This window comes from Dasypus novemcinctus, chromosome 18 (assembly GCF_030445035.2).
Source record: "Dasypus novemcinctus isolate mDasNov1 chromosome 18, mDasNov1.1.hap2, whole genome shotgun sequence".
Lineage (NCBI taxonomy): Eukaryota > Metazoa > Chordata > Mammalia > Cingulata > Dasypodidae > Dasypus > Dasypus novemcinctus.
The window spans coordinates 72,510,472-72,537,549 of NC_080690.1; the positions used below are offsets into that span (position 1 = coordinate 72,510,472).

Consider the following 27,078-nt stretch of genomic DNA (forward strand, 5'->3'; position numbering starts at 1 on the left):
TAAGAGTAAGCCTGTTGGTCCAGGGGCCCCCTCCTGTGTGAATATTCCAGAGAAATGTAGATAGATAAGGGTCCTGTCCAAAAATAGGTACTGCTTCACTGATGGGCCACAGGGAGAGAGCCAGGCCCTGAGCCTCAACAGACTTCAGCTCCTACACTCTGGTTTTTTGGACTTACCCACTCAGCTAATATGGAGGTGAAGAAGGTCAACCACCACACCATGGAGCCAAGAGTGCCTACAACTGAAAGCAGGAAGATTGCTCCCAGCATCCATGTGGAATCTAAGCCCCCTTTTGACATAGATGCCAATCCAAGGTCCACAGGATGGAGGAATAGAATATGGATTAGAGTGGACTTAATGATAGTCTATTCATGAACTACTGTGGTTAGTAAACGAAGAAAATGTGGCATTGGTGTGGAAAAAGTGGCCATGGTGGCTGCTGGGTGTGGGGAATGGGAGGAAGAGATGAGATGTGGAGGCGTTTTCGGGACTTGGAGTTGTCCTCGGTGGTGCTGCAGGGACAATTACCGGACATTGTAGATCCTCCCATGGCCCACTGGATGGAACATGAGAGAGCGTGGGCTATGATGTGGACCATTGACCATGAAGTGCAGTGATGCTCAGAGATGTATTCACCAAACGCAATGAATGTGTCATGATCATGGAGGAGAATGTTGCTATGGGGGGAGTAGTGGGGTGAGGGAAGTGGGGGGTACATGGGGACCCCATATTTTTTGAATGTAATATTTTTAAAAATGAATTAAAATTAATTAATTAATTAATTTTAAAAAGTATGATGAGTGGTAGCCATGGAGGTTCATCACGTCCTCTGGGATCTTTTTTAAAATGCAGATTCTGATTCAGTTGGTCTTGGGTGGGGTCACAGAGCTTACATTTCTAATAAGCTCCTGGTGATGCTGTTTCTAATCAGCTCTTGCTGTTGCATGGACCACACTGTGAGACACAAGAGCATAGACTAGAGCACGGCTGTCCAACAGAACTTTCTGCGATGATGGAAACAGTCTGTATCTGCCCCATCCAAGATGGTAGCCACCAGCTGCATGTGGTTATTGACTAAGGCTAAGGAATAGAGCTTTAACATTTCCTTAGTTTTAACTAGTTTTACCTTAAAATGAAATGACCACATGTGGTTTGTGGCCACCTTACTGGACGGTCCAGGTCAAGGGGACTCTGCAGCAGTTAGAAGTGATAAATTAGGCAACAACGTGGATAAAGATGGTTGAAATAGTGTTTGGTGGAATAAGAGAGCCTGTTTAACAGGGTAACCTGACCCCTCACTCACGCTCAACTTCCTTCACACCCCGTTTCACCAAATCTAAAATGTCATTTCTTGTGTGGCACTATTATTTTGTATGCCACCAAAAAGGAAAGGAAAAAAGCTGCCAATTGAATAGGGACACAGTGCTAAGACACCATCAACTCCCAATTTCAGAGGTTTAAACATGTGAAAAGAATGTGCATTCCTGGGTCTGGAATACATAAAAATCCAGCTCTCAAGGGCCATAGGTGGGACTACGGGTTGGAAATCAGATTATTAAAGTCATCTTTAATTTAAATGACCTTTACTTAGCTTTATAGTAGGCTGTGGGGTGAGAATTGTCGCATGGGCTGTATCTTTATCTTGTTGGGAGTCCCGAGCTTCTTTGGTCCCCCATGTCCCATGGATCTTGTATAGCTGAGACATGTGGGAGCCAAGTTGTATAGAGTCACCTTGATGCAGAAGGGCAATTCCCTTCAACCTCAGCAAGCTCAGAGCACCCCCCGCCCCCCACGTGCTGGACCTATTGCAAGGCCAGCCCGACATTCTGTGTTTACCTGAACTCTCTTGTATCCAAGCCCAGAACTACGAGAAGACAGTCACCACTGCGGTTAACTCATTCCCAAGCAGCCCTGCCCAGCGGGCGCTGGCAAAGGTTTAACAATGGCGCTCTCAGACCAAAGACAAAACAAAACAAAAACACCCTGATTCGTAGGGCTTGCCATTTTCCATGGTGTAAATACGCCCTCTTTGGCAGATTTCAAGCTACCAACACCACGTCACTGGATACAGAGTTGGGAAGATTTGTGTGGAAGTTCTGGGATACGGAAGTAATTCAAGAGACAATAACCTTAGAGGATAAATACTGGTAAAATGTAGGACAATAATGAGAAATTGATGAGTTTTGAGTATTTATTAGCTTTGTTTTTAATATAACTTATTTACTTGTAAGTTTATGTAATTTTTAATAATGGCTGTGCTTAACAATTGCCTCTCAAAATTCCTGAAAATGTGCCAATCGGTTCTTGCAAGTTAGTACAAGCCTGCCCTCAAGCCCTCCAGTGATTGTTGACTTTTTACTCACAGGGACTCTATACTTAACTTTAAAAAAGACATATTTTGGGTTTATTTTTTCCTCTATATGTGACTTTGAAAGTATGTGTATTGTTTCTTGTGTGTCACTCATGCTGGAATGTAAGCTCTGTGAGGGCAGGAGTGTCATCCGCCTTGTCCGCACCTCTACCTCCTGTACCTAACCATTGCCTGGTGCATAACCCGGGCCCAATAAACAATCCTTGATGAACGAAAGGAAGAATAGAGAATGAGATGCAGAACACAAAGGTATCATGCAAATTAGAAACAACCCAGTACACTGGTGCATGTTCCCCAGGGGTGCATGAGTTCCAAGCCGTTCGGCTTGAGTCTGTGAGGGGAAGGGGGATGCAGTCCAGGGTGAAGGGTCAAAGCAAATAAAGAAAACGAAAGAAGGGCTTTGCCAGGACTTGCACTCAAGAGTGTGGTTAACTCAACTCTCCTCACCTGAGATCTGATATGGAGAAAAAGGGCCTCCCGTCTGCATAGTGTTTTCCAGGAAAAAGGCAGGGCCTCCTTGCCCTGAACCTGAGAAGCCCCTGCCCAGAGGACACACGGACACGGAGAAGGGAGGCGCCGCTGGCAGAGCACAGCAAGGCTGGGTGTTTCCTCCTTCACCACCAGAGGATGGTGGAGGGTCAGACCCCAGAGCTCAGCAGGGGCTGAGCCGGACACCAAGGGTCACTGCGCACGTGTTTGTGGAAAGAACTAAATGAACGGGAGCGTGACACTGGGGATTATTCCATTTCTATTTTTATTTTTATTAGTATCTGATTTTAGAGCCACGAGGAGTCGTGGGAGGCGTGTGCTTTGGGATAGTGTGCCAGTTCAGACTTCACACCCCAGTCCTCTGTGCTGAAAATATACATTTTTTATGAGGTACCGGGGATTGAACCCAGGACCTTGTACGTGGGAAGCAGATGCTCAGCCACTGAGCTACATCCGATCCCCTGAAAAGATCTTGAATGAGGATGGTGAGGTCGTGTTGGTGGGTGCATGGGTGGGTGCAACTGAAGAAACTGCCGTGGGGGACTGGAGATCTGAGGCAGGGGTAAGGACTGGGGACTGGGAGAGGAGGGGACTGGACTCCCAGGTCTGAGGGAGGAGGGGGCTGGGACTCCTAGAGGAGGAGGGGGCTGGACTCCTGGGTCTGAGGGAGGAGGGGGCTGGGACTCCTGGGTCTGAGGGAGGAGAGGGCTGGACTCTGGAGTCTGAGGGAGGAGGGGGCTGGACTCTGGGGTCTGAGGGAAGAGGGGGCTGGACTCTGGGGTCTGAGGGAGGAGGGGCTGGACTCCTGGGTCTGAGGGAGGAGGGGGCTGGACTCTGGGGTCTGAGGGAGGAGGGGGCTGGACTCTGGGGTCAGAGGGAGGAAGGGCTGAGGCCGGGACTCTCAGGTGCTGAGTGGGGAGAAGAGGGTCTGGGGAGGCACGTGAAGCCAGCTGGTGCCAAGGTGCGGGGTCAAGCTGCAGACCCTCTTCCCGACATCACGTTCTGGATCCAGCTCTGGTACCTGCACAGGTTGGTGTAGACCCCAGGGTATCCAGGCTGGGCGCAGCGCTCCATCCCCCACGACACAAGGCCCTGGAGCTGGCCTCCGCACACCAGGGGACCCCCGGAGTCACCCTGCGGGGAGAGACAGAGATGGAGACGCGGAGGGACAGATGTCTGGCCAGAGCCCAGGAGGCAGAGATGGAGAGAGGGGCTGCGGAGGCCGCCCTGTCCAGCTCGGGGCGCCCAGCCTGAGGGCTCTGCTTCCCTGGGGCTCCTCTGTGTCTTTCTCTGCCTCTAGCCCCTGGGTCCTGCTTAGTTCTGTTCTAGGAATCAGCATCTCCCTTTTCGCATATCTCCCTGTCTCTGCCCCTCTCAGGGCTAGGTAAAGACTTCTAGAGGCCCCAGCACAGCGTTCGTTCCATGCATCATAACAACTGACTCCAACAGCTCTCCCAAGAGGCGTGTTCTCCACGTAACATAAAGGAAACTGAGGCAGGAGGGCGTGAGGCCCATGGCCCCGGCTGGAAGCAGCACAGCCAGGCTCTTCAATCGCCCTCAGTCCCTGGGGCCTCCACCCCTGTCAGGATCTGTGCTGATTTTCAGGGCCCTGAGGTCCTTTCATGTCTAATCCCAGCCCCAACCACGCCCCCTTCTCCAGCTCCCACCATGAGTCTCACCTGGCAAGAGTCCTTCCCGCCCTGCAGGACCCCAGCACAGACCATGCCGGCAGTGATGGCTCTGGAGTAGGCCTGCCGACACGCCTGGTCCGAGAAGATGTTGACGTTCACGCACTGCAGAGCGTCGGGGTACCTGACTGGGGGGGCCCTGGGGGGTGAGCACCTGGGTCTGTCCTCCAACAGGACCAAGTCGCCCTGACCCTCATCCCTCCTCCCCTCAGACCCAGGATCCAGCTCCCTCCTCCCTCAGACCCAGGAGTCCAGCTGCCTCCTCCCTCAGACCCAAGACACCAGCTCCCTCCTCCCCCAGGTCTCAGGAGTCTGGGTCCCCAGGCCCCACCTCCCCAGGATGCGGAAGCCCAGACCTCACCGTTGGGGCTGGATATGGTGCCCCAGCCTGACACACGGCAGGTGGTCCCAGGTCTGGCGCAAGATCTAGCCACGTTGATGGGCCTCACAGCCCTCCCCAGACGGGCGGGCTTCTGCAGCCGCAGCAGCATCAGGTCGTTGTCGTGGGTCCGGGAGTTGTAGCTGGGGTGAGGCACCTGGCGAACCACGTTCAGCACCTGCTGTGTGGCCTCCCACTTCTGGAGACTGTGCTTGCCCAGGACCACCTGAAGCATCCTGGCCCATGATCCCAAGAGGAGGCTTACTCAAGGTCTGACCTGAGACCTCCCTCTCCGCCCCTCCCCAGTTCCCTACCCTGGTGATGAGTTCCTCAAGTCCAACCTGCTTCCCTCTAACTGCAAGCCGAGCAATTCCTGGACTTCCATTCCCTTACTCATGGCCTGGGCATTCTCTCTTGGCTGAATCCCATCTTCCTCCCTTCCCTCTTGAGTTGCATTCTGGCTTCTGCCTTAGATGTAGGGTGAAGATTATGAGTTCTTGGTTTTGCTCCAGAGTCTGCCAGGTTTTATGCTTTGAGTTCTATGTGGGACTCTGGGCTATGGGTTTGGGAATATCAGTCAGAACTGATATTCTAGAGCAGGCTCCAGGGCAGCTCCATCTTGGATATTATCTGGGATTGGGGTTCTAGACAATCTGAGTTTTGGGCTTTAGTCTATGGTTCTAGATTGGGACTGGATGATAGCACAAATTTTAGACACTGGTATAAGTTTTAGTATTAGAGTAGGCAGAGGATTTTATCTTGAACAATGGATTATGATCTGGACTCTAGACACTGGTATGAGCTCCAGCTTCTAGATTAAATTTAGGGTTCTAGATTATGCTCCAGTTTATGACCTGAGTTCTAGACACTGAGACCCATGCTCCAGTTGGGCTGAGGATTCTAAACACTGGTCTGAGCTCTTGATTTTTAGGCTTGGCTTTTTTTTCAGATCAAGCTACAATTTGTAGTCTGGGCTCTTGGTTCTGGACTGGTCTGAGCCTTCAGCCTCAGGTAGGGTTCTGGGTTCTGGACAGAGATTCAGGATCTAGCTTCTAGACTGAAGTTCAAACTGTGGCACTGGATCTGGGTTATAGGCACTGGGTGAGTTCTGGGCTCTAGTCTGGAGAGTGACTCCTAGGCTGCGTTCTCCATTCATGTCTAGAATCTGGGATGAGCTCTGAGCTGTATGAACTTCATGGGGCTTCAGATTATGGTTGGCATTCTGGATTGTAGACACCGGGTTGAGGTCTGGATTCTAAACTGTGGTCTATGGTCTGAATTAAACTTTGGATCTGGAACTGGTTCCAGGTTCTGTTCTCCATTCTAAGCTCTGAGATTTATGTTCTTGCTGTAAGGAGAGTTCTGGGTTTACAGCTGGATTACCATTCTAGGTTCTGTGTTCTAGGCTGTGTACTGAGAGAGGTTCTGAATTTCTGATTGTAGACTGTGCCCTGAATTCATCCACCAAACTGGAATGGATTCCAAATCTTAGGTTCTATGCAGTTTGGCATAGACTCCAGATTATGCATCTCCAGGTTGCACATCAGGTCATGCATCAGGTTCTCTAGGTTATGCATCATGTTCTAGGTTCTGCATGAGACTCCAAGCTGGCCTGTGGGTTCTGGGCTGTCAGCCTGCTTTCAGAATCTACAGCCAAGATTTATGGTTGACTTCCTTGTTCTGAGCTGTGTACTTGGTTCTAGGTTCTTATTTAGATCCTAAACCATTACCCAGGTCCCATATTGGGTTCTAAACTGGACTCTGCAATCAAAGCTGAGCTCTGGGCATCTAGATGTACTTGGCACAAGAATGGGGTGGGGGGGTCACTCACGGGCTGGCACAGTGAGCAGCAGTGATGGCCCACTGGTCTGAGAGCAAGACCGCGCCACAGAAGAAGCGATGCGTGGGGCCCGTCAGCAGGGCCGCCTGCCATGGCTGGGAGTTCTGGTTGCAGGTATAGCCACCAATTATCTTGTTTTCATCACTTTGGCTCTGTACCAGGCCTAGAGCAAGCAGGGTTGGGGAAAGCAGATGAGCACATATTCCCCGCCCCCTCAACTCTGTGGGATCTCCACCACCTCGCAACCCTGCTGTGACCCCCTCTTCCCGTCGCCACCCTCCTCCATCACTTCTGGCAATATCCGAATTGCCCCATGCTGGTTCTGCAGTAACACCGTCAGCCCTCCTTTCTAACAGAACCACACAGGACCCAAGAGTTCTCTACAATTCCTCATTTATTTCTCCCCACCAGTTTCCTCCTATCCACCCCCTCCATTTCCTGAAATGTCCCCAATTCAGAACTTACAGCTGTGCCCCCCGCACGCTCCTCAGCCACGACCCCCAAACTACCTCCCGCTCTTTTTCTCCAGAGCACTCGTGAGTCTCCCGGCTCCCCAGGACCCTTCCCTGTCTCTTCTCAGAGCCTCCAAGACGCCCCCTGCCCCACACCCCACTGCTGTCTTACCTAGAGCCATGATCTGAAGGGCTGCCAGTAGGAGAAACATGTTGGGGGCTGGGGGTCACGGGTTCTGGCAAACGCAGAAGGCGAGAGAGAAGGAGGGCAGAGACTGCGAGTCAGAGATGGCAGAGCCACTCACACCAAGAGCCCTGAGCCACGAGGCCCAGAGACCAGGCGAGGGGCGTGGGGGCTCCCTGGGCAGCGGAGGGAGGGAGGACTCAGGGCAAGGCTCAGGACCCGCTTCTGCACGTGGAAGAAGTTGGGGTGGCGTCTCTCCCTTGCCCACAGGATGCTGAGCCTTTTATCCCTGGCTGGGCAGCTGGCCCTGCCTCCCGCCTGTCTCATGACATTCCTTTAACCTTCTGGTTCCCATTCCAGGGCTCCCCGGCCCACGGCCTCCTGCCCCTCCACTGCCCGCCCGAAGAAGGTGCTAGAATCTGGCAAGAATCCAGGAGTGGGGGACCCCAGGGCAGGGGGGCAGGGGAGCTCCCACTCACACCATGGGGGGATCGTGACACCGGGGGAGGGGGTTGGGGGAAGGTGCGGGAGGGGCTGAGAAGGGGAGGGATGGAGAGGGAGAGAAAGAGGGAACAGAGGAAGCGAAAGAGACAGAGGGCAGAGGGAGAAGGTGGTGGGGGCAGATTCATGGAGAGACGAGTGTGGAGAGGCGGGCGCAGAAAAACAGATGGGACTGGACAACTGGAGAGACACCGAGAAAGAGAGGAGGGTCCTGAGAGAAAGGGGCAGAGGAACCGCCTCTCCCACCCAAGGAGCAGGTGGAGAGGGGAGCGCTCAAGAGAAGGGGGGCCTAGTGAAGACAGAGAGGAGGAAGGCGCTGCTGAGCAGGGCCTGTGGCGCGGGGAGGGGGGGGGTGGACGGAGAGGCAGGCGGTGGTGGAGAGCTAGCAGACGGGGAGGTGGGGGACGGGGCGGAGGGCAGGGGCCAGGGCCCCGGGGCGGTTCCTGTCCCTTCTGCTTTCTCATTTTGGGGTCCTCATGGTCCTAACGGGGGTGGGGAGCAGGGATCCCGCAGCAGAGGAGGGTCAGTGCCAGAAGTGGTGTGCCTGGCTAGGCTCTGCAGATGGAGGGGGACAGAGACCCGGAGAGGGGGGGACAGAGACCCGGAGAGGGGGGGACGGAGACCCGGAGAGGGGGGGACGGAGACCCGGAGGGGGGGGACGGAGACCCGGAGGGGGGGGACGGAGACCCAGAGGGGGGGGACGGAGACCCGGAGGGAGGGGACAGGGACCCAGAGGGAGGGGGACAGGGACCCAGAGGGAGGGGGACGGGGACCCAGAAGGAGGGGGACGGAGACCTAGAGGGAGGGGGACAGGGACCCAGGGAGGGGGCAGAGACCCAGAGGGAGGGGGACAGAGACTCAGGGCAGAGCAGAGACCCCAGGGTTGTGCAGCTTCGGCGATGGGCAGGCTCAGGAGGTTGGGGCTGTAAGGGAGACAGAGTGGGGGCGGTGGGGCAGGGTGCCAGGTCAACCTGAGGCGGGGCCCTGGGCCGGGGTCCCCTCCTGGCTTCGCCCCATCCTCGCCTATTGTCCTCAGCCCCTCCCCCAGCCTCTTAAATTCCCTAATGACTGTAATTTGTCCGTGGGCCTTGGCAGCTCCACCCGCCCCCGCGTGGTGACTCAGGGCCCTGGCTCCGTGCTGCTCCTCGCTCACCCCAGAACTGGCTCCCAAACCACTTTCCTGCCGGGCCGTGCCTGCCCCGGCCTTTCTCCGCCCGGACGCCTGTCTGGGCCGTCGCTGTGCCCGGCCCTTAGCCTGGGTCTGTCTGTCCAGCTGGGGTCTCCAGGACTGGGCGCCTGCACCTGAACCCGCTCGCCCGCCTCTCCCCTGCGAGTCTGCTCCCCGCCAGCCGGTTCCGCTAACGGGCCTTGCTCTTGAGCCCGAGGCCTCCGCCTCGTAAACGGGAGGGCGAGCGTGCAAACAGAAGGCCCCTTCCTTTAGAAATGACCTCTGCTGGCACAGGGGCAGAGCAGCCCGTGGGAGCTCCGCCGCGGGAGGAGCGGTGCCGGCGGCGGTGGACCAGATTCTTCCCACGGGAGAACACTGCGTGGAAACGGACACACACGCACGCACGTAAAAGCACGTGTAAAAGTGGTTAGCTGCAGTCTCAAAACCTGCATCAGTTTCCTGGTTTTGATATTGGACTTGAATCAGGCAAGATGCCACCTCCAGGGGCAGTGGGGGGAGGGCACCTGGGGCTGTGTGCCTAAAATTACTTCAGATAAAAAGTTAAAGACAACATGCAAAAAGAACCTCGTGGCAAACACAGCCCCTGCCCACTCTGGTTGAGCAGGAGGCTTCCATTTGATGTACCCCAGGGGCCCTCTGCCTGAACGGGCAACACCCTGCCTGAGCAGGAGGCCTTGGGGGAGCCAAGGGAACCCAATGAAAGAGCTGGGGTGCCATGGTGAATCAGGCTCAGTCAACCACCTCAACATCCCACGTGGTGGCTGCCAGGCTCCTTGCAGCCTTCCCCGCCAGACTCGAAGCTCTCCAGGTCTCTCGCCCACCATTCTACCCACACTTCCCACATAGACCGTGCCATAAATGCTCCCTAAATATTCATTGAATGAATGAATGACGAGGGTCCCTGCTCTTAAAAAATTCATGGTCTGGTGGGAAAGGCCAACAGGGCAACAGAAAACTCAGTCGGGGTGCTGCATGCTCTGAAGGAGCCCAGGAGTGTGGAAACGGTTCCCAGAGGATGGGCAGACTCCACCAAGGCCCCCGGGTGAGCAGGAGCTCCCCAGGGGGCTGGTGGGGTGGGAGGGGGGTGAGCGGCTCTGAGCAAAGGTACCGCCCTGGGCAGTGGCCTCCGAGCAAGACTGCGATGACAGAGAAGAGCTGAGAGCGCAGCAAAGGAGTGCCGGGGCTGTGAGGCAGCGGCTTGGGGTTTACCCTGTGGGTGGTGGGTAAAAGAGAAGGGACACGAGCCCTTCGAGCCCTTCGGGGTCCTCGCTGGGGCCCCAGGGCTGGAGCTTGGGGGAGCTGTCTGGCTAGACAGGGATTGGGAGGCACCAGTAGAGAAGGCGCCGACAGCCAGGGCATGTCGAGCCCACCCAGAGAGAAAGCACAGGGTGAGGAGTCAAAGGACCCCAAGGAGGACCCACGGTTAGGGGATGGGAAGAGACTGGGGGTGCTGAGAAGGAGCGATGGAAAAGACAGGAGGAGATGCTGGTGCCAGGGAAGCCAAGAGCTTTTTAATGAGGGGGTGGCACCCGCTCCAACGTCGCCACTGGGAGGCTTGTAAGGACCCCACCAGAGGGGTGGTGGACCTTGGAGAGAAGGGACCGGCTGGTGCGAGGGGACGGGCCATTTGGAAGCCGGGGCCCACGTGGCAGAGGGAGTGGTGTGGAGACTTCTGGTGAAGACAACTGTTAGGCGCATGTGGGAGGAGAAAGGGTGCTTGACCAGGGAAGGCTGTTTATGAGAAGAAAAGACTTGAGGATAATTAGAGCAAAAGCCAACGCTCACGTTTATTGAGGGCTTAGCACAGTCAGGCTCTGTGTTACATTCTTCAGGTGAATTAGCCGGCGTCCTTCTCCGCTCCCTCCCTCCCCTTCCTTGCCTGTCTTCCTTTCTTCTCCCTCTCTCCATTCGACACCTACTGATTCCCATATTCCTGTACCCTGATATGCATCAGCCACAGTTCTAGGTATTGGGGATACAGCAGTGAATGAAATCAACGAAATCCTTGCCCAGCTGAGGCTTACCTTCTGGAAGGGGAAGCAATCAAGAAACAAGGAAATACAACACATGATCTTACAAGTTCTAAGTGCTATGGAAAAAGTAGAGTAAAAAGGGGGGTAGGGGATGCCTGACAGAGGTGACCTTTGAGCAAAGACCTAAAGGAGATTGGGGAGAGAGCCATGGGGATATCTAGGGGAGGACAATGAGAACAGCAGGTGCAAAGGCGGGGTGTTGGCTATCTGAGGACCAGAGAGGAGGCCAGGATGACTAGGGTGCAGCGAGTGAGGGGGAGAGTAGAGACGAGGGCAGAGAGTGGAAAGTCTGAGCTCCATGGATCAATACCATCCTGTCCCCATTTTACAGACTAGGAAACCGAGACCAAGAGAGGGGACATGGCTCGCCCACAGCCTTGCAGCTAGTAAGTGCAGGAGGCAGGATATAAACTTCAGAATGGTCTGACTCTACAGTTCAGGCTCCCACGTCTTCTCCCTGTCATCTCCCAAGACAAGTGCCAGTTTCATTAGAGCACCCATTTGCGGGTCGACCATGGTTTCCAAGCACTTCCCGTGAATTAACTCACGGAATTCTTCCCAGAGTCCCATGAGAGAGGTAATCGCGTCATCCGCATTCTACGGAGGAGGAAGTCAAGCCAGCGACGATGCATGTCGTTCGCCCAAGGATGCAAGGTTGCACAACGCCAAGCCATGGCGCTTTGACTGGAGCCCAGACGGGGAGCCTCTGACAACCACGGCGGGCGAGATGCCCCAGCACAAAGGAGCAGATGGTGCAACAGCTGGTGGGATCAGCCGCAGACGAGGGGCAGGCGCCTCTTCCATTGTTCCAGGAAGGAAGAAGGAAAGGGCGGGTGAGGAGGCAGGTGGGGCGTGGGCCCTGGCAGGAAGGCACGCGAGGGCCCGTCGGGTGGCTTCAGTTTCCTCCGTGGAGACGGAGGCCAGCTCATCACGAGGGGCACCTGGGTGGGTGACAGCGGAGGGTGGAGGACCACATACCCGGGGAGATGGGCGATCATGAGTTCCAAGAGTCACCATCTCACCAGTTGGGTGGTTTCTTTTTTTTTTCTCTAGTGGCCCAGATGTAGGTGGAGAGAAGGCGCGTGGGGGGACTGGGCAGTGGCGGGATTGCCCCTCATGCTCAGAAAGGGGAGATGAGGACAGAGGGGGGATTGTGGGGTGGCGGAAGTGGAGCCGGCAGGGGCTTGGTGAAGAGGCGTCATGGCGAAGGTCAAGGAGGTGTCTCTGCAGTGGAGAAACAGGTATGGCGGAGCCACCCACAGCACCGGGAGCTTGGGAGGAAGTGGTCAGGGAGTGGGATGTGGGGTTCTGTGATTTCAGGGGTGGAGCCCTTCCCGACAGACACAGGGGCCAGGGCGTGACGGTGGGAATGGGTGGCGGAGGAGGTGGTCTCTGCCTACGTTGGAGGTCACGGGTGTCCAAAGCAGGGGTCCTCACCCCGCAGGACTCTGGACGCCTGCCTCTGTCTCCACGTGGCATGAAAAAGCAGATCTGCAGAGCGTCGGGCAGGTTGCCGAGGGCCTTCCCAACAGGACCACGCTTAATCCTCTCGTGGCTTTACGAGGTTTGGGGGTCCCAGGGAAGGGGGTACAGGCTCAGATAGAAGTGATTCATACAAGCTTGGGGTTGGGATTCGAGCCTGGTTGCCTGGCTCCTGTACACCGTGCCTCTCTGTCCCCAAATCCGTCTCCGCGTCATCAAGGGCATTCGCCTTGATCCCTACTGGATCCCCAGCAGGAACGAAAATCTGTGGAATGAGCTCGCAGACCCTGCCCTCTGGCTTTTGGGGACACCCGCCTGGCTCCTGGTTGGCCGTCTCTCCAGGGCCTGCTACGGGCCACGTTTCGTTGGAGTCTCCCGTCCGCCCTGAGGGGCAAGCGCGATTGCCCCCCATTTGACAGAGGAGGAAAGGGCGTGAGATGGGGTGAGCTACCCGAGGCTGCCCGGCCAGCAGGGGCAGAGGTGGGATTTGACCCCCGCACGTCCGCCCGACTCGACCCTCCACTGTTGGCCTCACGGGTTCCTTCGATTACCCAAGTTCTCTCTGAGGTCTCTGAGTCAGCACCCGCATCCGCTCACGCCGTCCCCCGCGTGCCAGGCCGCCTCTACATGCTCACCCGACGCGGGCGCCACGGCCGCCTGCCCCCTGCCCGGCTCCATCGTGTCCCACCCACTTATTTCTGTGGGAGCTCCACGGCCTTCCCATTTTAGCGACTGAGCCATCATCTACCTACTCGCGGGGGTCAGAGAGCCGGGCGTGCTCCCCACCTCTTCCCCACTCTCGCCGCCCGCTTTGGCAATTCCTGTCCCACCGTAGCTCCGAGAGGGCAAATCTGCCCCCGGGGCCCCACCCCGCTGGCCATCTTCCAAGGCACCCTAATCTCGCACTTGGCAGCTGTGAAAGCCTCAGAGCGAGTCGCCCCCACCTTCCGCCCCACGCCGCCGCAGCAGCCAACGCATTCTTAAAATATAAACAGCATCACGTTCAGACCTGCTTAAAACCTACGTGCCATCCCCCGCCGCGGCGATAAGGCCAAGTGCCTCCAAGGCGGTCCGTGTTTGGCTGGTGCCCGCCCGCCCCCTGTGGCCCCCCAGCCTCGCTGGGCCTTCTCACCAGAACCTTGCCCCCCCCCCCCACTGCCCTCTGCCTGGGTCAGTTCCCACCACTCCACCTGTGGCTCTTCCTTGTCCCCCAGATGCCAGCTCGAATGTCACCTCCTGATCATGTTCTCTAGGGCAGACATTTCCCCTTTTAGTTTCTATCCCAGCCCCCCTTATTTTAATCTGCAGTTGTTTTCTACTTTTGCTTCCTTGTTGGTCACTTTTTCTCTCCGGCACTTGCCACCACGTTCTTATTTTTAAGTGTAGTTTGTCTCTCTCCTCTTGAGGGTTGGCTCTGGCCGCAGGGATTCGCGGCCGCTTGATTTGCTTCTGTGCCCTAGTTCCTGGGACAGTCCCTCGCACATGGTAACTGCTCAATAAATGTTTGTTGGATGAAGAACCGTCTCCCATGGGAGTGAGAAATGGTGCAGCCGCTGGGGGAAGCAGAACGGCGGCTCCTCAAAAAGCTAAATAAAGATTGATTTTGTCCTGTGACCTGAAAATCCCTGGTAGATCCCCCAAAGCTTGGAAAACTTGGACTCAAACAGAAGCCTGTACACCGATATTCACGCAGCATCGTCACAGTTGCCAAAGGGTCGACGCACCCGGGTGTCCCCGGCAGGTGATGGAGAAAGAACAAGTGGTAGACGCACAGGGTGGTGTATTATTCAGATGTAAAGAGGAACCAGGTTCTGAGACGTGCTGCAACATGGACGAACCCTGAAGACACGGCGTTGAGTGAAATAAGCCACTGAGGACAGATGCTGTCTGATGTCACTTATGTGAAAAACCTAGACATTGCATATTTGTAGAGACAGAAAGTAGATGGGAGGTTACTGGGGGATGGGGCGGGCGAGTTGTTGCTTGGTGGGTGTGGAGTGTAAATTTGGGAAAATTTTAATTAAACAAAAAGAAAGAAAGGAAAGTCCTCCCTTCCTAGAACCCATGCTTCCAGTGAGCAGGAGCTTGTCTGTCGCCTTCACTACTGAATCCCAGTCTGGGCCCCCGCCCACGGCAGGGGCTCTACCCAAGTGGCTGAATGAGAGAATCTCAGAGCCTGACCCCCGAATCCCTGCATGGTCAGCCTGGCCGTGTGGGGGGGACACACCCGGTGGAAGGGGCACTGATAGCACAAGGAGAAGCCGAGCTTTCTGAGAGTGGGCTCCAAACCCCTCCCTGGAGGCCTGCGCCTGGGATTTCAGCCGCACGGTCCCTGGTCCTCAGACTCCACACCACAGGGTGCCACCAGGGGGCCGAGTCCTGGGCTCCTGCAGTGGCTACAGGCGCTGCGCGGCACTCCCGCAGCTCGCCTCAGTGGCTCTCTCCATCAAAAGATCCCGTGTTTTCTCTGGCTTTCTGCCCAAGCGGAGGACGCCTGCTCACGGGCTTCTCCTGTATCTGCGCGTTTGGCTTCATTGCAAGGCCCTGTTGACAAACCCTGCGCCAGCGCCTGCAGGGTTGCTAACTCTTGCCTGGTACGTCTGAAATATCCCGGGATCCGACCCCGCCACTCCAACCCCTCGGCTTGTTGGCTGCCGCATCTCCTCCCGGGTTTGCCCTCCAGCCTGACCCCAACCCCGGGGCGGGGGCACCCTCCTGGCCCCCGGGCCAGCTCTGCCGGCTCGAGACCCCCCCTCCCCCGGTGGCACCTGCTGCCCCCTCCACGCGGCCCGGCCCCTGCCCGCCCCCTGCCGGGTCCTAGCCTTACCCGGGCCCTGGTTTACACACTGCGTCTCCCAGGAAACCTGCCGAGGCCCCACTTCCGGCTCCCGGGCGCTCTTACGGACCCCGGCGCGGGCACTCAGACCTCGGGTGGGGGAGGGGGTCGGCCCTCGCCCACCAGTCGGGGAGCAGGGAGGGGACCTGACTCAGCTGTTTCCCCACTGCCTGTGCAGGGCCCGGCCCAGGCTGGGTGTCGGGAGTTGTTTGCTGAATGAATAAAGAACCGACCCCGTTACTCCGCCGCCCCCAAACCTCCCAGGCCCACGCGACCGGGCCCCTCTCACCGCTGGGCCCCTCCACGCGCCCTCAGTCCGCCCGGCAGCTGCCCTGCCTGCAGGGGCTTCCCGCAGCTCTGCAGAGCCCCGGCCTCGCCTCCACGTCTTCCCTAAGCCCTGGCTGAACACGGCAGCCCAACCCCATCTTCCTTCCTGCCGGGCTTTTCTTCCCGGCAGTGGTCACCACCCGCGCCCGACGTGCTGTTTTCCCCGTTTCTTTTGCCTCTCCCATAAGGGCAGGTTTTTGTGTTTTGTTATCCGTCCTCACAAATCAGATGCTTGATAAAGGTCTGTTGAATGAATGAATGAATGAGTGCACCGGGTCTTTGGGTCCCCGAAAGTGCCCTGGGGTTTATACCGGGCCTCAAAACTTCTGCCCACCTGTGCCTCCCGCCCTTAGGGACTGGCCTAGAGACGAGGGGGCGAACCTACCCGGGCCAGGCCTGGAGAGGAGGGAGGGAGGGCTCCCCGCCCAGGCAATGGCTGGCGCCCCTGCGCGGCGTGGTCGCGGCGCCCCCTCGCGGCCGGGACCGAGAACAGCACCCGACCCACACACGCCGGGACGCGCACGCCAGGGCGGCCGCCGCCGCGAGCGCCTTTGCGTAGTTGCTCACAAAAACCACAGGGTGTGAGGAACCCGCCCAAGGTCACGGAGCTCGGTGGCAGCGCTGGGCTTCGCGCCCGGGGTGGCTGCTGGGCACCTGCGCTGGGGCAGTTCTGACTCGACAAGCACCAAACTTTAAAAACGGAGCACAAAACAATGAACGAAAATCTTACGGATAACTTTTTCTATTGACTATATGTCAAGCCCATATTTATACATACATCAGGCCAATAAAATATATTATTAAAATTAATTCCATGTTTTTCAAAAAAAAGTCTCCTAAAACTTTAATAATTACACCCGTGGCTCACACTGTACTTTTATTGGATGGTGCTGCTCTAAACCACAATGGAAATACAGCTGTCTTCTACTGTGGAGGGAAAACTGGGTTGAGCAGAAAGGTCCTTTGTCCAAATGACCGGTGAATCGGTGGTGGGCTGGCGATGAGAAGGGGTTCTCCAGCTCCTTCTGTGGTTTGTGGCTGTGTGATCTTGAGCAAGTCGCTTCACCTCTCTGGGCCATCAGTTTAGCCTTCATAGAATTGGGGCTAAAATCCACTGCCCACCCCATCTCTGAGCAGATGAGGGAGGAGTGCTCAGGGCAGCGTCTGGCACATAGGCAGCACCCCCCACCACCCCCCTGGAGCCTGCAATCAGGGCAGCTGGGATGACTGACCCACCCCAGCTGGAGCCCTCCCCCGCCTTACCATCACGCTTCCCACCTCCTCCAGGCCGAGCACGAGCCGCTCCTGGCTCGGCCTCCACATCTCCTGTGCTTCTCTTCCTCCCCGACTCGGACCTCTCAGACTCCGGGCTGTCCCCCACTCCCCGAGCTTATCTCACCTTAGGCCTCCCGCACGGGCAGTCCCCTCTTCCCTGCCCGGGACAGCTCCGTGATTCCAGCCTTTGCCTACTTCTCTCTTCTGAGATGCCACCTCCTCAAAGAGCAGCTTCCCTGCCCTCCCGTGGAGACTGCTCCCTCCCTCCACGTGCTTTATTTTCACTTCCCCACCTGACGTTCTATGTTTACTCCCAGCCTGGGACGCCCTCGTGGGCAGGGGATCTGTCCTTTGTTCGCTGCTGTGGCCCTAGCAGCCAGAGGGCAGCCTGGGGCAGAGCAGGCACTTGGGAGCGTTTGCTGGATGAAGAGTTAATCCACCGGAGATGGGGCGCCTGGGACCCGCCCTCCAGCCCCGCCTAATTAGGAAAAGTGAGCCAGAGTCGGTGAGGGCAGGACCCAGCAGCTGGGTGGGAGAAGGCCAGGGAAGACTTCTAGCTGGAGCCTGCCTCCAGGAAGAGGGGAAAGGAACAAGGGGCCAGCCCAGCAAAAGTCTGGAGGTGGGACTGAGAAACCCAAGTCTCTCCAGGGGTCAGGGAGGAAGCTTCTGGGCCCCACACCTCCCTGGCTGCTACCCCCAAACCCAGCGCCCTCTGGTGGCCACCGTAGGAACAACCCAGGGGGCCACCATTTATTGAGCACGTTTCCAGCAGCGCTTTAACCGAGGGGGCAGGGGTGGGGCTCACCCAGCCGCTGTTCACCCACCTCGTGGGGACACCAGCAGATTCAGTGTGGGGGGGGCAGGAGCGGGGAGGGGTAGTTCCACAGTCTCAGAGAGCTCTGGAGCCAGGCCCGCTTCGCCACGCTCAAGCCGCGTGACCTTGGGCCAGTCACCACACCTGCATGAGTCTCTGCTTACTCAGTAACGGCGAAGGCCAATATGGTTGTGGTGGAATGAGACGGAATGAGACCATGCAAGGAAAGAGCTCACAGGAACGCCCTGAGCAGGTGTCACCACGACCACTGCAAACGACGGAGGCCATCACCTCACAGGACCCCGCTTATCCCACCAGAGGCCAAAGGAAACAGCAGGTACACAGTAGGTGCTCAAAAGGGTCAGGGCGTCCTGAGCACACCTGGGACCCAGCAGAGGCGCGGGGGGAGCAGTCGCTCAGGAATTACAGGCTGATAGCTCCCTTCCCCCTCAGCTCCAGGTGCCTGGGACTGGACCCTCAGTCGCAGATATCTGGACCCAACCTCCTCCCTCAGACCCGGGAGCCAGGGGTCAGCTGCCTTCTACCTGGCCATCTTCCCTCGGACCCAGGAGTCCAGGTCCCCGCCCCTGCTCCTCAGACCCAAGAGTCCAGGTCCCCGTACCCTCGTCCCTCGGACCCAGGAGTCCAGGTCCCCGCCCCTGCTCCTCAGACCCAGACATCTGGACCCGGCCCCCTCTCCCCTCCAACCCGGGTATCAGCCCAGCCTCCTGCCTCCAGGTACCCGGGCCGTCCCCGTGGTCTCCTGGCTGAGCCGGAGGCTCTAGACGGCGGGGCCGGCCCCGCGCGCGCCTGGCGGCCCCTTCTCGGCCAGCCCGCGGCGGCCCTTGCCGATGGCCAGGCGCGGGCGGCCGCGGTCGAGGCCGTCCAGGAGCGCGCAGGCCTGGCAGAGCGCGCGGCTGGCGAGCGCCCCGCAGCGGGAGCAGGCGCCGGGGGCCGGGGGCAGCGCGGCCGGGGCCAGCGCCAGGCGCTCGGCCGAGTGCACGAGGTCCAGCGCCACCGACGGCCGCGCCGCCTCCAGGCGCTTGAGCAGGTCGCGCGCGTGGCCGCGGAAGGCCTCGGGCGCGTAGACGCACTCCTCGGAGAAGTAGTCGAGGCGGCGGAAGTGCGCGTACAGCACCACCTCCTTCTGCGAGGCCAGCTGCAGCGGGCGGCAGCGCGGCAGGGCGCCCCCCTCGCCCCGCGAGCCCAGGCCCCCGCCCCGGGCCAGGCGCGCCGTGTCGCCCCGCAGGAAGTTCATGAGCACCGTCTCCGCCATGTCGTCCGCGTTGTGGCCTGGCGGGGAGAGCAGACGGGGAGCAGGTGAGGGGGCGGCAGGGCCCAGGGAGACGGGAGGGTGGGCCTGGGCGGGGACTGGGGTAGGGAGACCCCGGGCACAGGGAGAGAAGGGAGGGTGGGGGCGTGGGCGGGGGCTGGGGTAAGGGAGACCCCGGACACCGCGGGGCAGCCTGGCAGAGGCTGGAGGTGGGTACCGCGAGAAAAGCCATGGGAATATACACACGCACGCCTCAATTGGGGGGGGGGGGCCTCATTTGAACCCCGCCCCCCCTACTGCTACCTGGCCCTGAGCTAGCTGACCTTCCAGGTAAAGTGAAGGTGCTTTCCCCTGCAAATACCATTTCAGCCCCAGTTAAACTGTAATTCACAGAGATTCTCCAGAGGGCTGTTGTCGTAGGCAGAATCATACTGCCCCCAACCCAAGAACAAAAAGATGGCCACTCCTCATCCCTGCAGCCTGTTTAGGGGGCAAAGGGAATTCAGGTTGCTAAGCAGCTGACTTGAGACAGGGAGAGTATTCTGTATGATCCAGGTGGGCCCAATATGACCACAGGGTCTGCAGAGTGGAAGAGGGAGGCAGAAGAGTCAGAAGCTGGGACGTGACCAGGAAAGCAAGGTCAGAGGGATGTGACATGAGAGGGACTCAACCCACCACTGCTGGCTCTGAAAAAAAGGGGCTGTGAGCCAAGGAATGCAGGCAACGTCTAGAAGCTGGAAAAGGCAGGGGGATAGATTCTCCCCTAAAGCCCTCAGAACGAAGCACAGCCCTTCCCATACCTTGATTGTAGCCCAGTGAGACCCACATCAGACTCTAACCTACAGATCTGTAAGATAAATATGCGTTATTTTAACCCACAAGGTTTGGGGTAGTTTGTTAGAGCAGCAATAAGAACCTAATACAGTTGTTGACAAAGTTCCTCTGAGAATGCAGATCACGGTGTTTGCACTGTCTTTGTTTGGAAAGACCAGGGTAAAAATGAATACTGACACACCAGTCACCATAAACCTGAAGCTACATCTATATTCTGTATCTTATCAACTTCTACTGGAGTCTAGATCAGTGGTTCTCAACTGGGGGTGATTTTGCAACCCAGTTGTCACAACTGGGGAGGGTGCTACTGCCATCTAGTGGGGAGAGTCTGGGGATGCTGCTAAATGTCCTAAAATGTACAGGGCAGCCCCCCCGCCCATCCCCCAAGGAAGTATCTGGCCCCAATGCCAATAACGCTGGAGTTGAGAAACCCTGGACTAGATGGGAGAATAGGTGGAGTACTTTGCTCTAATTTTGTTTCTCTTAATAGTTGCCTGCCAAGGACTACTGGCTGTGACCTTGTAACCAGGTATGTTTGCTCCTGGAAACGACATCTGTTCAAATGTTTACGTTTCCATGCTGTGCCTGTTGCCTTGAAGCTGTAAACCACATTAATCACCGAAGGTTGGGTTTGCTCCCCAGCCTTGTCATCAAAGACCCACTCAGGACTTCCCTACCTTTGTAATAATTATAGGTCTTTGAAAACTGTGGGCATAAAAAAAAAAAGAGTAAAGATTATCTCACAGGTTAGGGATTTATCTGGTGGAAGCTTTCATTACTTTTACAAGGACAATTAATAAGTGAATTCTAACAAATTAATTTTAAAACGCAAGGCAACTTCCTCCACCGTACATCTTGGTGAATGGATCTAACAGTCCAGTGAGGAAAGGATTATTCCTCCCATTTTAACCCAGGAAAACTAAGGCTCAGAGAGATCAAGGAATTTGCCCCAAGTTCCAAGGTTATGCAGTGAATGGCCACACCAGTGTTTGAACTTCAGACTGCCCTCCTCCAGAGTTTAAGTCCTAGCTAGGGGGTTGGGGTGAGGAAAGAGAGCAACCCAGAGGCACTTTGCCTTACTGCCCCTCAAGTGTGTTGATTCTCTCCTTCCTCCACCCATCGTGTCCCCTTGACAGCAGCAGCAGCCTCCTTCTAACTGGTCTCCTAGGCTCTGTCCTTGCCCCCTCCAACCCATTCTCATCACAGCCAGAGTAAGCTTGTCAAAGCAAAACTGTCTTCGTGTCACCCTTGCACAGGCTGTTTCCTCTGTCCCCAGTCCTTGGCCCCTTCACCCTTCACCTTGAGTCTTTGGATCTCAGAGGACTTCCTTGAATGCCTTGCATTCATAATCCTTTTTCACACACATATAGTCCGTGTACTTTCCTCAGTGACACTTGTAATGGTTTGTGATTTTATATTGAAACCTGTGCAGTGGCAGGGACTAGGTATGCACCTGGGCAAAGCTGTATCCTCAGCCCCAGGTCTGTGATGATGACGATAGCCATGTGTATCTGCTATTGTTTACTCCTAACTCATCTAATTACCCTAATATTCCCATTATAAAGAGAAAGCAGAGCTGCAAAGAAGTTAAGCAATTTGCTGTGGCCACACAGCTTTGACCTGGCACACGGTGGAAGCTCAGTAATTGGTGAAGGAATGGATGAGAGAGAGCACGAAAGAGTTATGTTAGAGCCCAGAGGCCACCGAAGAAAATGGGTTAAAAGGCAGTTGCTTTTCAGAGATAGAGATGGATTCCGAGGGGATTCCCAGACAACTGGAGATCCTGAGACCAAAAATGTTAGCACAATTTTTTTAAAGTAATGAACTAAGGACCCCCCTCACTTATCCCCTCTGCATGTCAATCTGTGTAGAAGAAGATGGTGGCCAAGACCAAGAGCCTTGATGATGCCCGGCCTGGCTCCTCCAAGCCTGCGCACTGGAGCATGCGCATACCCCCTTCTCCTCATCAGGCTCCTCCCTCTAGGGAACATGCCCAGGGCCTCCACCTTTTGAGCCTGCGCTCAACTCCCCGCCAATCACCTTCCTTCTGGTTCCGCCCCGCGCACGCGCCCTGCTCCCTCCGACCCGCCCAGCCGCGTGCGCACGCGCTCACCGGTCACGATGTGCGTGGCGCCCACGAGGCGCGCCCCTTCCTCCAGCGCGCGGCGCCGCAGCACCCCGCAGAAGGTGCAGCAGTTGCGGCTGCGGCCGGAGCTGGCCGTGCTGCGGGCCACGGCGTCCATCGTCCAGCCGCCGAAGAGGTCTGCGTAGGCCACGATGGTGAGCGGCAGGTCCCAGCGCGCCGCCTGGCGCCGCACGGCCGCCAGCGCCACGTCCCGGTAGCCGCCGATGCCCTCGTCGACCGCCACGAGGCGCAGCGAGATGCGCAGGCGCGGGGCGAGCTCGCGGAGCACGTGCGCGAGCACCGTGGAGTCCTTGCCCCCCGAGGCGCCCACGGCCACGACGGCGCCGGGCGGCAGCAGGCGGCCCGCGAGCACCGTGTGCAGCACCTCGGCCTCGAAGGCGGCGCAGAAGCAGGCGCCGCACAGCGCGCGTCCGGAGCGGGGGCGGCGGAGGGCGGCGCGGGCCGTGTGGCAGGAGGCGCAGGGCGGGGCCGGCATCGCGGTGGTCCCGGGCAGGAGCGGGCGGCTTCAGGGGGGTAAGAGAGAGATAGCGGGTTATGCCCAGGATGAGGCCAGCGGTTGCCACTTCCGGAACCTGCTTGGATTTTACCCATCCTCGGGGATGGGGATGCTTCTTAGGGGCTGGTGTCACCACTTGGGTCAAGGTCACCCCTATTAATAGTCTTGATCAGAGGGGCTGGGGTGCATCGTCCTTCTCCAGGGAGGCTGGCTGGATCCCTAGTGAAAGGGGGCCTTGGACAGAGGGAGGCCCCAGCGCTGTGCAGAGCTTTGGATGGTCCAGCGACTCTGAAGGACAGAGGGAGGCCACTCAGAGAAAGGGCATAAGCTGGAAAGGGCAACTGGATTGCACTGTTTGGGGTGAGAGTGAGGCACTGACTCCAGGAACGGGTGAGAAATGTGTCCTCCAAAAGGCAGGGTGATGCCTCTCCCTGAGAAACTCAGAGGTAGCCTGGGTCACACCTGCAAGGAGGTGGGCCAGGGTGGCCCCCTGTTTTGGGGTGGTGGTGGGTGGAATTCCAGGATTGAACTCAACCCTGCTCTGGTGTCAGAATCTCCCACCCTGGGTCTGTGGCCTCATGACCTGAATCCATCCTCCTTCAAGTCTTCTCACCTTTTCACCCCAGCCCCACGCAGCCCTCCACCCCTCCCTCCTCAGTCCTGCCTGCCAGGCCAATTCATGAAGCCTCCCCAGGCTCAGGTCTCCCCCTTCCCAGGCCCAGCCACCACTGTCACCAGCCGGGACTGCTCTGCTAGTTTCCACACCAATCAGAGCAGGTCACACTGCTAAAATTTACCATGACGTGGGGATTTTATATGACTGTAAGTGACTCTATGAGGGCAGGGACCAGTGTCACTCAGATGCCAAACAGTCATCTTAAAACCCTAATTCTTGATTTTGTCCCCTAAACCAGCTTCTCCTGCAGTAAAGGGCAGCTCTGTCCTTCCAGCTGCTCAGGCCAGAAGCCCTGGCCTCAGGATTCTGGCTGCTCCTTCTCACTCTCCCTGGGGGCAACTAAATCATCATGTCCAGCCTGACCTTGTCCCCAAGTGCCCTCCACCCCCAAGTGCCCAAGAAAAAGGTAGTAAATCCCTCTCACTTGAGCTTCAAGAGGTGCAGAGCCACCGTCTCCCTCCTGGGCTATTGCAGCAGGCTCCTCGATGGTCTCCCTGCCTCCCCTGTCTCTCACCCCAACACACACACATTATCCTTCACATAACAGCCAGGGAGACCTGCCAAATTATCTTCTCTCAGCCTTCCCATGGATTTCATTATAATGGATCTCCTGTCCTACTGGGTCTCATGTCATCATAATGGATTATTTCTCATTATAATGAATCTCATAGCGAATGGTCTACAAGTCCCCGCGTGATGCGTGATCTGGCTCCTCTTTCCTCTAACCTTATTCCGCTGCTCTCCTTTACCCACCCAGACCTCTCAAACACCCCAGTAGCACTCCTGCCTGGAGGGGTTCACACCTTCACAGCTGAGCAGTGCTCCTGTGAAACTTTTTCTCCCCTTGGCTTTGACTCCCTTCTCTCTCTACCCTCTTGGTTTTCCTTCTTCCACTCAGTTTCTTTTGGGGAGCCTCTAACCCTGCCTCCCTCCTCACGGTCATCACTCCTCTTTGCACTCTCCTTGTGGCTAACTCTGAATCACTATGTCCAGCCAGGCTGGTCCCCGCTGGGGCACCTCTCAGGCATGCCCAGACTGAAGCTGTCCCCCCTCCTCCCAGGCAGAAACCTCTTCCTGCTGAGCTGTTCTCTGTCTCTTAAAGAGAACCACCACCATCTGCCCATGCAGGACAGGAAGTAGTCACCCTGGACTCACCTCTCCTCACCCCCTAAATCTACAGTCACCCAGGCCTGGGGGTCCACCTTCTGAAGGAAGGAGGTGAGTCTGCAGGTAGCAGAGCATCATAGGTCATGAGGAGGAGTTTTGCTTTTACTCAGAGGGAGACAGGAACCCTGGGAGGTTTTCAGCAGAGGTGGGCTCTGAGCTGCCTTAGGATTTAAAAGGATCCTTTGGCTGCTGAGTAGGGGGCAGGGGTAGAGGCAGGTGGGCCAGCGAGGGGGCTGTGGCAGTGGTCAGTGAGAGATGAGGGTGGCCTGGACTGGGCTGATTGCAGTGGGAGTAGGAAGAAATGGAGGCATTCTGAAAGTGTTTTGAGGATAGAGCCCATAGGACATGCACTTGGACTGGGGTCTGGCCAGGAATGAGGGATGACTTGGAAGTTTTGGCCTGAGCAATTGAAAGATGGTGGGGCCATTTGGTAAGGGGGGAAAGACTGTGGGACAACAGGTGTGAGGAGAAACCAGTTATTTCATCTGGGCATGGCACTCTGAAGTGCCTGATAGGTCTTCCCCCCGACCTCGTGGACCCCCAGGCTGGGTCGGGGGCCTCCTCTGGGCTCCCACAGCTGCACATATTCCTCCACCCCAGTCCTGACTCTAGCTGACAGAGTTCTGCCTCTTACACTGTACTGCAAAGTTTCTAAAAGCAGGGACCCTGTCTGCCTCATCTCACACCCCCACCTCCCGCCAGCCCGCACAAGGTGTGGCACAGAGTCGGCGCTCAGTGGCTATCTGTAGGATGGGAGGATAATAAAGGCATCCAGAAGCCAGGACGTGGACCCAGAGGGGCCTCCATATTGCAACCTTGCCAGAGGGCGGTTTGTGTGAGATCGAGCAGGACAGAGGTTCTAGGACAGAGAAGTGGCCTCCCAGACATGCCCAGTGGGGGCGAGGGCAGGGGACAGGCTGGGCAAGGCAGCCGGGGCCCCCTCCGAGTACACGACCGCAGGGAAACGGGGGTTGGGGGGTCATAGAGGGGCATGTTACCACCCCGAAGGAGATGTTCAACTCTCACACAGCACCGTATAGTAAGGAGCCGGGACCCACGGCTGACTACTGCGGGAGAAGATACTCACCTGGGCAAACTGGTGCTGGGACGTCCAGACAGCCCAACACGCGGAAGCCTGGTGCGGAAGCGGTCTCGCAGACTACAACTCCCATCAGGCCTCGGAACCACGTCACCTACGATTCCCAGAAGCGCATGCAACGCTTCGGCCTGAAGTCCCCGAGGCTCTGGGGGTCCGCTGGGACTACAACTCCCAGCAGCCTTTTAGGCGCCGTCTGCCTATCATCCCCAGAATGCACTGCCCTGTTTCCTTTCTGCGCTTGCGCACTGACACAGGCGGCGGGGCTTGCTGTGGCCGTGGTGACACGCTGTCACTGAGCAGGATCCTGGAAAGACGAAATTATTTTTCTGCCTTCGTGGGATTATATAAAATTTTTTAAAGGGATTAGAGGGCATATGATTAACCTCTCAAGGTGGGTTGAGGGTGGGCATGGAGGTGGGTGTGCGGGGATCGGCCAAGAGTGTAAACGGGGAAGATAGCTTGTGCGCAGGGCAGAGTCCGAGAACGCGGGTTGCACTGGATCTGCGCGCGGAGTAGTGGTGCTGTTCCCCGCTGAAAGGCCGAGGCGAGAGACGGAGCAAGGTGCCTACCGAGGGCTCTGCAAGTGCGTGAACTGTTAGCGATGGGGGCGGGGGGGGGGGGGTATGTCTCAGCACGTGCGCTTGGCTCTGGGCAGTAGGTAAGATTGAGATCCACTGCACAGACGCCTGACAGTGAAACGGATTCACGCGTCCGTCCTTCGGGTAGTGCTGAAGATGGGACCCTAGGATGGAGGGCAGGTGAGAGAGGTCTTGGCCAGGCCAGGAGTCTAGAGACCCTGACTCCTAGACTGAGAGATTCAAAGGCTTAGACTCCTGAGATCCAGCAGCAACTATGCCCAGAGTCATGGAGACCCTGGAGACCCAGACCCTCCAGATGAAAGGGTCCAAAGACTCCAGGCTATCATCCACCCCAACCGCAGGAGCCGAAAGGCGCAGAGGTTCACCCCTGAGACCATGGGGTTTAAAAACTCGCACAACGGAGACCTGAGCAGCTGGAAGAACCAGGGACCTGGAGGTCCCGCAAAGACCAAGGGCTTTGGAGACCCCGGATACTCAAACTTCAGGGACCCAGGGGGATCCAAAGATTCAGATTTCCAAGACCCAAGAGTCTGGAAATCCCAGGACTAAGAAATAACCGTGGAGACTCAGGGGTCCCAAACTCAGATCTGTATAAAACTGGCAAAGTTCCTCAAGATAAGGGGGCCAGTGCCTCAGAGATCACAAGACCATGAGGTGCAGAGCCCCAGGGTGTGTGTGTGTGTGGTGATGTGACAGGGAACCCATGGACACTGTGGTCCATGACAGGAGAATCATGGTGCCTTAGTTTCCGATTATATGACTTCACTCATGAACTCCATGAGGTCACGTTTGAGGGTCACGATGGGCCAGCTCTGGTCATCACAGGCTCATTGGTTCATTTGCGGAATGGCCATTTCCTGAGGCGTCTTTGTGCAAGGTTAGCCCTTTGCTAGGTACTGGTGATGCAAATGTATCAGACCTGGTCAAG

General features: G+C 57.1%; 2 protein-coding genes across 2 annotated transcripts; both read right to left on the reverse strand.

Annotated features, from left to right (window-relative positions):
- Positions 1–3,732: 3,732 nt before the first annotated feature.
- KLK14 (kallikrein related peptidase 14) lies at positions 3,733–7,431 on the reverse strand. Its single transcript, XM_058280715.2, has 5 exons — positions 7,392–7,431; positions 6,759–6,930; positions 4,910–5,163; positions 4,540–4,676; positions 3,733–3,994 (listed from the first exon to the last, which is right to left on the reverse strand). Exons 1-5 carry the CDS (start codon positions 7,429–7,431, stop codon positions 3,830–3,832), a joined length of 768 nt encoding a protein of 255 aa, XP_058136698.2. The 3' UTR covers positions 3,733–3,829.
- Positions 7,432–16,588: 9,157 nt separating this feature from the next.
- CTU1 (cytosolic thiouridylase subunit 1) lies at positions 16,589–25,605 on the reverse strand. Its single transcript, XM_004447405.4, has 3 exons — positions 25,540–25,605; positions 22,081–22,616; positions 16,589–19,153 (listed from the first exon to the last, which is right to left on the reverse strand). The coding sequence occupies exons 2-3, from the start codon at positions 22,586–22,588 to the stop codon at positions 18,642–18,644; spliced, it is 1,020 nt and encodes a 339-aa protein (XP_004447462.2). The 5' UTR covers positions 22,589–22,616; positions 25,540–25,605; the 3' UTR covers positions 16,589–18,641.
- Positions 25,606–27,078: the final 1,473 nt, after the last annotated feature.

Coding starts and splice junctions, on each gene's coding strand:
- KLK14 (XM_058280715.2), bottom strand. CDS start 7,431: ATGTTTCTCCTACTGGCAGCCCTTCAGATCATGGCTCTAG. Junction 5,164..6,758: donor GCTGCTCACTGTGCCAGCCC/GTGAGTGACCCC, acceptor ATCATGGGCCAG/GATGCTTCAGGTGGTCCTGG. Junction 3,995..4,539: donor GCGGGAAGGACTCTTGCCAG/GTGAGACTCATG, acceptor CTCTCCCCGCAG/GGTGACTCCGGGGGTCCCCT.
- CTU1 (XM_004447405.4), bottom strand. CDS start 22,588: ATGCCGGCCCCGCCCTGCGCCTCCTGCCACACGGCCCGCGCCGCCCTC. Junction 19,154..22,080: donor CGCCACGCACATCGTGACCG/GTGAGCGCGTGC, acceptor TCTCCCCGCCAG/GCCACAACGCGGACGACATG.